This window comes from Mus caroli, chromosome 12 (genome assembly GCF_900094665.2).
Source record: "Mus caroli chromosome 12, CAROLI_EIJ_v1.1, whole genome shotgun sequence".
NCBI lineage: Eukaryota > Metazoa > Chordata > Mammalia > Rodentia > Muridae > Mus > Mus caroli.
Genome location: NC_034581.1, coordinates 78,054,946 through 78,065,588, shown reverse-complemented (window position 1 = coordinate 78,065,588; position 10,643 = coordinate 78,054,946). Strand labels below are relative to the sequence as shown.

The window sequence follows — 10,643 nt, the reverse complement described above, 5'->3', positions numbered from 1 at the left end:
ATCTTCCTTAATCGGAGAGACAATTATCAACAACACACCACACATTCCACTTAGGCCAACAGATAAATTATTCATAATCCCAAATAACCAGAAAACGGCCAATGTGTTTAAGGAGCACACTCGAGGAACTAGGTTCTACTCCCCACAGAGACAAACACATCGGGATGGAGTTGTATCTGAAATCATAATACTCAGGAGGAGATGGGGGCAGGACAGTGAGTTGAAATCGGACTGGGATTCCTAGCAAATTACAGGTCAAACTCCCTTTTTTCTTTTTCCCAGAAGGCCTCGTTCTCAATAGCAGAGCATCCATCTCCATTTTCTCCCAGCATTCTCAACCCTGCTTCAATAAACTCAGACTTCACAATTTTCATGCATAAAATCTTCATACTTTAGTCTTTTCCGCCAGCGGAATGGCAGCTGGGGGGAGACATAGCATACCTTGGGTAGTTTTCCCTCAATCGTTTACTTATACGGGAAGAAGGCAGAAAATTGTAGACAGTACAGAACAAGCTCAATACACTTGCTAAACAAGCATAGACTAAAAGCCATTTGCAAACTCCAATAATTGTGATCTTTTTGGTAGAATGGCAAATGCTGTAAACTATACAGAGAAGCAATTTCGACAAACATTTTTATGCAAAGATGTTCGTGGAGTACTGGCATATAAAAAAAATCTCAATGTCCTACAACAAATCATAGTTCACCTAGGTTATAAAGCTCATGAATGAAAGCTATGTGCAAGAGAATTGTCTACTGGACAAGAATGGCAGTTGTATTTACACTCAGTGTTCCAATAGATTCTTGTAAAAAGTAAACCCTCAAAGGGGAGGGGGGACAGGAACTGAGTAGACTACAGATACTTCTGTTTTCTATATTCCTTTTTAGGGATATAAACACCCTACACACATTACATAAAAGACATGGGAAGACTGACACCAGGGAAGGGCAAAGGTGATTAAACACTAACCAACCAGTGAATATCAAATAGACAATGTTTATAGAGTGCCAAAAGCCAATGTATCCCACTCAGGCACCCATGGAAATATCAAGGCACACACACTTCTAACCATGTAAATAAGATCTGAGACATTTGAAAGGCACATACTAAATAATTTTCTATTTTTTCAATGTAATGTAGCATTGAGGGTCTAGAAACACTAAAACCTAAGAATGACCAAACAGTGCCAAAGAATACTGAGAATCTCTGCAGTGTGGCATCTATTTTCCCCATTATTCAAAACCTGGCAACAGGAAACAGATGAGAAAACCCAATAGTAACTAAGGAGTGAAGCAGGAAATGACCTGGCCTGATTGACTAGGTCGCTTAGGAGAGGAGCCTGCAAGGCAAGACTAGCAATGTAGTCACTAGAAGCCAGGACCTAGTCAATCAGGCCACGTTTTAGTAACAAGGATTCCAAAGTAACATTTGCATATGATCAGAATTCACTTTTGCTCACAGAAACACTTAATGATTTCCTACAGAAATATCTTTCAATGAAAACTTTGCCTTTATTTAGAATATCGCCTAGAAATCAAAGTATGTTTCCTCATTTTCTAATTCCCTCACTTTCGATAATTGGGTACAACGACCAACAATGTAAAGCTGCCAGGAAAAAATAAAAGCTGTTGAACTATTCATTTTTCCTTTTGTTATCAAAAAGGAATTGAGTGGGCTAGAGAGATTGCCTAGCAGTTTAGAGGTCTGACTGCTCTTTCAGAGGACCCGAGTTCAATCCCAGCAAGCACACAACCATCTGTAATGAAGTCTGATGCCCTATTCTGGTGTGTATTCACATACATAATAAAAAAAAAAAAGGAATCTGGTATTGTCTGACTTGTTTCTTAGTATTTTGGAAGTGGAGGCAAAATACTGAGTTCTACAACTGAGCTCCAAGGGCAGACAGGTGCCTAAATAAAGCCCAGGAGAGACAGAAGGAAGCAGAGAGGGAAAAAGGACACAAAAGGATTTCAATGGAATGAATCTCTGGAAGGAGTACAGACTTAAAATGGAAAGGTTCTAGCAGTCGTGGTGCATGCCTCTAATCCTAGCACCCACAATGGCAGAGACAGGAGGATCTCTAGGAGTTCAAGGTCACACTGCTATATTAAGATGTTCCAAAGCCGGGCGTTGGTGGCGCACGCCTTTAATCCCAGCACTCGGGAGGCAGAGGCAGGCGGATTTCTGAGTTCGAGGCCAGCCTGGTCTACAGAGTGAGTTCCAGGACAGCCAGGGCTACACAGAGAAACCCTGTCTCGAAAAACCAAAAAAAAAAAAAAAAAAAAGAAAGATGTTCCAAGACTGCCAGAGCAACACTCTCCCTTACAAAGAAAGAGGAGAAAAGAGGGCTTGGCTACTACACAGTTCAGCTATTATAAAGGCTATCAGTGCAACTAGTAAGTGCTGTGGCATGCAACTTAAAACACTACTTGAGAAAAATGTCTTCTTTCTTCTTTTGAATCATTTATTTTGCAGGTATTTCTAACTATTTTTAACTTGGTCACTTTTAAGACTCACATAGGGCAAGGCAAAGGAATTACACCTAGTCTCTAAAAAATAAAAGCAAAAAAAAAAAAAAAAACAGTAAGTTAAATCTTTGAATTAATGAAGGCATGCTCTCAAATGCAAACAGATAAAGCTGAACTAAAACCAGAAAAACCTGTAACCATTCTGACACAAAAATCTTTATTCTGTAGTCACAGACCTGCACACCAAGTTGGATCCTGCACACCAAGTTGGATACACAAACCGCATAAACACTGGATGCCTACTTATATGTATTTGCCATTTTATTTTCTTCAAGGTAGTTGAAAAAATACAGATACCTATTTTGGCTCAAGCTGTGTTAATCCACCAGTGCTGGTATTAATACCAGATTTAAAATTTTACTGTGAAAAAATATTACTTGATATTACATAATTCATAGTACAGAGAACTACACAAAACAAACACTATGATAGTTCAAATACGTTTAAAGAGCCCCCCTTCCCCCAGGAGATGGCTGGGATAAAGCTTAGAATATCTGCAGTATTCTAGGGCACTGTTTTTGGAGGTTACTTTGATCCTCACTAGAAGAAATTGTGCATAGCTAACTCTTTTTCGCAAGCATCACAACACTTGCACATTTGTAACTCAACCCTTTGGACTGCAATGGAAGGAAGCAGTCTGTGATATAGTAAGTTTCTAGGACAGCCTAAACTAGATTGAAAAGCTATCTCAAAAAACATAACAAAAATGCTATTCTCTTTAAAACCTGATAGTTATAAAATTTCAGTTATTGCCTACCCTAATCACTTAGGCATTTTAAGAAGACAGAGCAGCTGACCAAGGTGCCCATTAAAATGTGAGGAAAAACTATCACGAACATTTTAACTATTCTTTTTCCTAACATACTTAAAATTTATTCTGGAGTCAACTGAGGAAAAAGCATTTTAATTGTAAAACCTTCATGTGTTTTTAATCACCTGAATGAGCAGATCAACCCAATATAAAACCTAACAGGAAAGAATGCATAGATCTATTAAAACTGAGAATTTTATACAAGATTTCAGGGACAAAATCTACTTGAAAGTATAGAGAACTATTAATTTTCCCATCTTTTCTGCTCTGCTGAAATGGCGTGTATGACTTGAGAGGGAGGAGCTTTACAGGATCAGGTATACTCGGAACAGATAACATCGTTTCTAGTTTTTACAGGTATCTGAGACTAGTAAGACAAAGTAAATCTGATTGAATAAAACTGTATGTTAATATTAGCTAATGGAAAAAAACTTGCATGGGCCAGTAGCTGGTGGCACATGATTTGAATCCCAGCACTTGGAAGCGGAGGTAGGTAGTAGCTCTCTATAAATTTGAGGCCATCCTGGTCTACAGGAGTACCAGGACAGCCAGGGCTCTGTTACACACAGAAACCGTTTCAAAAAACCAAATCAAAGCGAACCAAAAACAAACAAATGAACAACAAAACCCTTGCACAGTTCGATGTGTGCCGGGCGTGGTGGCTCACACCTTTAATCCCAGCACTTGGGAAGCAGAGGCAGGCGGTTCTCTGAGTTCCAGGCCAGCCTGGTCTACAAAGTGAGTTCCAGGACAGTCAGGGCTACACAGAGAAACCCTGTCTCAAACAAACAAACAAACAAACAAACAAAAGTTCGATGTGTTTGAAAGACAGAGAAACAAACTGTCTAAACAAGGTTGTGATGTGGTAGTTGAAGGAATCTGAAAAAAATAATAATAAATTTATAATTAAGTATAATTTTCTGGAATGACTGCAAAATCATAAATTTAAAATATAATCAACACTATGTAGAGATATCTGTATAGTAGCCTCATCTAAAATAAGGTAGTCACTTTGATCTTCTGATGCCATAAAAATTCATCTAAAAACTCATCTTTTCAGGTTGTTTTCTAGTATATGCACTACACAATTATAACATAATGCCATTTATTTACAAGACTCAAAGAAAGCATCTCCAAGATCAAATATATACATTTTTAATAACTGAAATATTTACATAATGAAACCATGTCAAGGTTGAACATTAAAAACAGTGTTTTGGACGTCCTCTCAAATGTTAAAAAAAAAAAGACAAAACAAAAAACAAAAACCCTAGTAACTCAAGCTCACAGTTTCATTATTCTAACAACCCGATCTTTATCTTTTTAGTAAGCAAACATGGCAGCAGCCACACCGAATTTCTTGACGGAGCTGTTTAGAACTTGGTACTTTTCGAATAAATTTTGCCCCTAGTGATCTTCTGAATTACTAATAAAGTCCAAGAGTTTCTTGTCATCAATATAGTTCAGGCTTGATGAGCAGTAATAAAATGCTGTGAGCAGGAAACTGTCTTGAGTGTGTCTTGGATGATGGATTTTGGGAAGAAAGATGTGGTGACTGACTATTGTGTTTTGTCAAAGCTCTTTTGTAAACTTACCTTATTCACTTACGTACTGGTGCGGGGAATAGAGCCCAGGCCCTCGTTCATGCTAAGTAAGCATGAGCTCTCTCGCTGAGGTCATCCCCGTCATTTTAAAAACAAAGTGAGCTCCTCCCCCACCTTACACTTCTGGAATTGTTTTATTAAAGTGAATACACCAAAATTAAATGAAGACAAGTTGAAACTGTATTGAGCAAAATGCTCCAGAATTCTAGACTCTGCTTCAATTCTGAGCCACCAGGTTGAGAGAGGGGTAAAATTATGATGTATCATCCTAGTCACAGAAGAACAAAACTGGTCAGCAGGGTGTTGCTCACCGCAGAATACCAGTCTCTGGGAAATACACCGTAATTATCCTAGCTATTTGGGTTGGCACAATTATCACTTTTTCCTTTATGTGTGTATTGATGATTACGAAATGTTTAAGGGAACCCACCAAAAAAATTTTAAAAAAGACTTTTATACATACATTCACATAAACACATTAATACAGAGGTACATTAGGAAGGAGCTGTCTGCTAGGTTTTGCACTCTAATTTTAAACTCCATGCCGTTACAAGGGCTTGCCATTTCTGATCAGGAAAGTGGGAATGAGGCTGTAAGGGTATGACTAGTATTCAACTTATTCATGTTGGCGCCTATACAATACAGTTTTAATAGTAAGTAGAATTCTGCAAAAGAATTGGGGAGCCATTTTAATATTTACAAGGAACAAATCAGCAGAACAAGATGCTATCAGATAGGCTGTGTACAGTAGCTGCAGCTTATAAAACACACCAGTAGCCTGTGCCTGGTGAGCATAAAGAGGACCAAGGACACAGATGGCTTTACACCCGAGTGAGTACACAGAGCATCAACAAATTAGAGGACAAAAGAATTCACATTTTCTACATTAAAAAATTACAGATCTCACAAATGTCTTTGAAGACACAGAAAATTCAAAGTCCTTTGAAGGGTGTGAAAGAAGAAGTCTGAAATGTAACTCTGAATGTAAAAAGTTTTACTTCACAAGGCCAATTTTCTTGGCTTCTGTTTCATATATCAATAATCTCCACATTTTGACTATAAAAACTTCTGCTTCTTCATCTAGTACCTAGAAGATAAAAGACAGGAACACATGTAAAGATAATTATTGGTATATTAAAACAACAGTAACATACGAAAACATCCACCAAATACAATGAACATAATGACTTAAAAGAACAACTGTCCAGTATGAAAAAATTTTAAACACAACATTTACGGTACAAAGAAAGAAAATGATTCAGCCAAATTCAATGACTTACTAAATACTAATTTCAATATACTTCTGTTTTTTTACTGATGTGACTTTGAAACACACGGCACAGGCATGACATACACTTCAATGACAGTGAAGATGAACAGGAGCTCCTGCTTCCACCTTATAGGCAGGACTGTGCCACAAATCCTGACTCCACATTATTTAAATACAACTTTTTCTTTATTTTGATGTTAGTTTTATAAACATTATGTTTATACCTATTTAGCCAAACTACTTTATACGTAAAGCAAAAGCTTACTATACTGAATTTAGAGGACACAGAAAGTGGTGGCTTGGGCTGATGAGATGGCTCAGCAGTTAAGAGCACTGACTACACTTCCAAAGGTCCTGAGTTCAAATCGCAGCAATCTCATGGTGGCTCACAGCCATCCATAACAAGATCTGACGCCTTCTTCTGGGGTGTCTGAAGAGAGCTACGGTGTACTAACATATAATAAATCTTTGAAGAAGAAGGAAAAAAAAAAGAAAGATGTTTACAAGAAAGTGGTGGCTCATGCCTGTATACCCAGACCCAGTACTTGAGAGGCTGAGCCAGGCAGATCTTTTTGAGGCCAGCCTGGTCTATGGTATGTTTCAGGACAGCCAGAGAAACTCTCAAAAAACTAAAACAAACAAACCAGAAGATATTTATGAAAAAATTAAATATACAACTACATTTTTAAAAGATGTATTTATGTTATGCATATAAGTACACTGTGGCTATCTTCAGACACATCAGAAGAGAGCATCAGATCCCATTACCATCCCAGATGGTTGTGAGCCACCATGTGGTTGCTGGAAATTTAACTCAGGACCTTTGGAAGAGCAGTCAGTGCTCTTAATGTCTCAGCCATCTCTCCAGCCCAAAAACTATGTGCCCCAATATAGACACTTTATTTAGTCCAAACCAGACTTAGCTATCATCTTACCTTAACAGTCAACAAATGCTGATCGTGTGATAGTGAATTAAGCATTACATGAGAATTGACTACAGTATCTAGAGGCAGTAAACAGTACTGAGTGAACACTACTGTCACAAGTACAAAGACACTGAACAAATTTATCTTTCTCTCCCGTCAAATGAATAAACTAGATTATTTTCCTATCATGATTGAGTATTAAGTACTCTTAACCAATGAGCTTTTGGAATGCTGATGTATGTGTACCTGTTGTATATTTGTGTGTGTGTGTGGTGTGTGCATGTGTGTGTTCATGAAGGACAGAAGTCAACATGAGTTAGTTGTCATCCAACGTGCTGTCTACCTTGCTTTTCCAGACAAGGTCTCTTTCTAGGACAGAGATGGAGATGGGGACACATACAGATTAGAAAAGGGTAGGTAGCAAGCTCCAATATCTATCTGCCTTCCTCCACTTCCCTAATGCTGGGACTGGAAGAGCATACCACCACACTCAGCATTTTCAGTAGGTTTGGGGCATAGAACTCATGCTTAAGCAGTAAGCACTTAGAGAACGCTATTATATGAACAAGGACTTTAATTTTTATAGGTTTTCTCTGGGGCTCCCTGGTCTAAACAAAGGGTATACCTCTGCTTAAGCACACGTCTACTACGTCGGTTGCAAAGCGTCATATTTGACCATAGAAGTTAATCCACACATACCCCATGCCTATGAAAGCTTTTTATAAAAAGCAATTTTTAAAAATTACCTATGTTTATTTCTTTGGGGTAAGAACACATATGCTGGGGCTGGAGAGATGCCTCAGCAGTTAAGAGCACTGACTGCTCTTCCAGAGGTCCTGAGTTCAATTCCTAGCAACCACATGGTGGCTCACAACCCTCTATAATGGGATCCATTATAATAACACATTCTAATGTGTCTGACAACAGTTACAGTGTACTCATCTACATTAAATGAGTAATTAAGAGAAAAAAGAAAACATATGTCACAGTATTGACAGCTAGCCCCAGTATTTTTCTCCACTCCATGTCTCAATGCTCTTCAGAATTTCCAAGGCTATGATACATACTGGTTATCATTTGGACTAACAAACTAATTTTGTGTTATGTTTTTTTTTTTTTCTCCCTGAGACAGGGTCTCACTTAGTAGAACATATACCTGTCTCTGCCTCTGATTCCTAAATCCTGGGACAAAGGTGTGCAATTCCATGCCCATTTCTACTGTTTTTTCTGTTAATAGCCTTTTTCCAGTTGCTTAACTCCAACTAATCCCAAACAACTTCATGGCTTACCAGTCCTAATTCACTCCAATGACCAATTCTACTCAAATTTCTTTTCTTCATAACTATCCTTGTGTTTCATATAATAATTTTCTTATTTAAAATGCAAACTCCTTCTCTCCCTCTGCTTATGAAATCACAATGTTAAATAAAGGTAATCACACAGGGCTGGCGAGATGGCTCAGTGGTTAAGAGCGCTGAATACTCTTCCGAAGGTCCCGAGTTCAAATCCCAGCAACCACATGGTGGCTCACAACGATCCGTAATGAAATCTGATGCCCTCTTCTGGAGTTATCAAAGGACAGCTACAGTGTACTTACATATAATAAATTTAAAAAAAAAAAAAAGTAATCACACAGACAATATAAAAATCAAATACAATTAGGAATTTGATTTTTTAGCACGGTTGCCCCCCAAATACTTTTGCAATGTGATTGTCTCAGAGGAATCCCTATGATGTATTCCCTTCAATGACTCACAACCAGTGGATGCTACACTCCTCCCCATTGACAGCACACTCCTTAATAGCAAGCACAGTATGGTTTCAGTATGTGTGTCCACTTCCCAGTTTTGTATAGGCCCACTGCATTTATCAGTACTTAGTGTTACCAAGCATGTAATAGAAATATATGCTTTAATCTTTATAAATAAAGGGGGGGAGGGAGATCAAAATGGTTTAAGGAAAGAAATCAAGATCAACTTTTAAATGTTTCACATCTCCAGAAACAATTGGGGCATATGCTTGCAATCCCAGGAGGATAAGTCTAGAGATCTGCTTTGAGCTCTAGGCTCTTAGTCTGGACTAAGACTAAGACCTATCTTAAAACATCAAATCAATTGATACTTGGTAATTATAAATCTTTTTTTTTTTTTTTTAAAGATTTATTTATTTATGTAAGTACACTGTAGCTGTCTTCAGACACCCCAGAAGAGGGCATCATATCTCATTACAGATGGTTGTGAGCCACCATGTGGTTGCTGGGATTTGAACTCAGGACCTCTGGAAGAGCAGACAGTGCTCTTAACCACTGAGCCATCTCTCCAGCCCCGAAAATTATAAATCTTACTGCTGATATCTTTATGATGAATATGGTAACATCATATTCAAATTTTAATTCAGATCAATGACACCAGGAAATGCATTACATTTTTAAAGAAATTGTTCACATAAATATTAAAGTAATAATGTTCTTCTAACTTACCATGGCAACATCATCTAAAATGCTCTGTGGAGAACTATGTGCCATAACCTAAAAAGAAACAAATAAGCTGTTATAAAGAAATAAAACACAGATACAAAACCTCTAAATGGTAGGGATATATTTCTTGTACCTAGGGGTGTCTGCTCTACTTTGAGATAAGACTTTACTGTGTAGCTTTGGCAGGCTTGGAACTTGAGAAATTTGTCTGCCTCACTAATGTAAGGCAAGTAGCACCAAGCCTGGTTCTATTAGCTTTTTATCCCCAGACCTTGATCACTAAAGGCAAATCAATCATTTCTTCCATGTTGCATTTTTTATTTTCTTTTTAAATTGATTTTTCTGGGGCTGGAGATATAGCTCAGCAGTTAAGAGCACTAACGGCTCTTCCAAAGGTCCTGAGTTCAATTCCTAACAACCACATGGTGGCTCACAACCATCTGTAATGGGCTCCAACACGCCCTTCTTGTACATCTGAGGAGACCAACAGTGTACCCACCATACATGAAATAAATGAATAAACCTATTTTACTCTGTGGGTTTCACTGCATAGCTCTGGCTGTTCTGTAACTCATTCTGTAGAGCAGAGTGGCCTTGATCCACTGGCCTTTGCCTGAGTGCTGGGAAAGAGGTGTGTGAGACACCATGCCTGGTTATAAAAGTTGCTTCTCACCCAACCTCCTCATGCTATGTAACCTAGGGTGACCTCAAACATCTGATCCTTTCCCTCAGACTCCCAAGTGCTAAGATTACTGAATCTGTGGAACTTGGGTTCTACTCTGTAGCACTGGCTGTTCTGAAACTCTTTCTATAGACCACAGTAGCCTTGAACTCATCGAGATCTTCCTGTCTCAGCCTCCCCAGAACTAGATTTAAAGATGTTAAAGGGCTAGAAATAAAGCCCAGCATGGCTACCTATGTCTTAATGCTATAATCATATAAACGAAGAAGTCAGTCAGTATTTGTTCTCCAAAATGGAAAAATGGCACATTTATACCATTACAGGCACTCCTGTTTTTTTTTTTTT

General features: G+C 38.2%; 1 protein-coding gene across 5 annotated transcripts in view; it reads right to left on the bottom strand.

Moving 5' to 3' along the window:
- Positions 1 to 4,479: 4,479 nt before the first annotated feature.
- The window catches only part of Rbm25 (RNA binding motif protein 25), a 51,097-nt gene continuing 44,933 nt past the window's right edge, over positions 4,480 to 10,643 (bottom strand). For all 5 annotated transcript variants that reach the window (XM_029484413.1, XM_021178592.2, XM_021178594.2 and 2 more), the window contains 2 exons: positions 9,620 to 9,667; positions 4,480 to 6,031 (listed from right to left, as the gene is read on the bottom strand). In XM_029484413.1, coding sequence (XP_029340273.1) covers positions 5,939 to 6,031; positions 9,620 to 9,667 — 141 coding nt within the window. In that variant the 3' untranslated portion in view covers positions 4,480 to 5,938. The remainder of the gene's footprint in view (positions 6,032 to 9,619; positions 9,668 to 10,643) is intronic.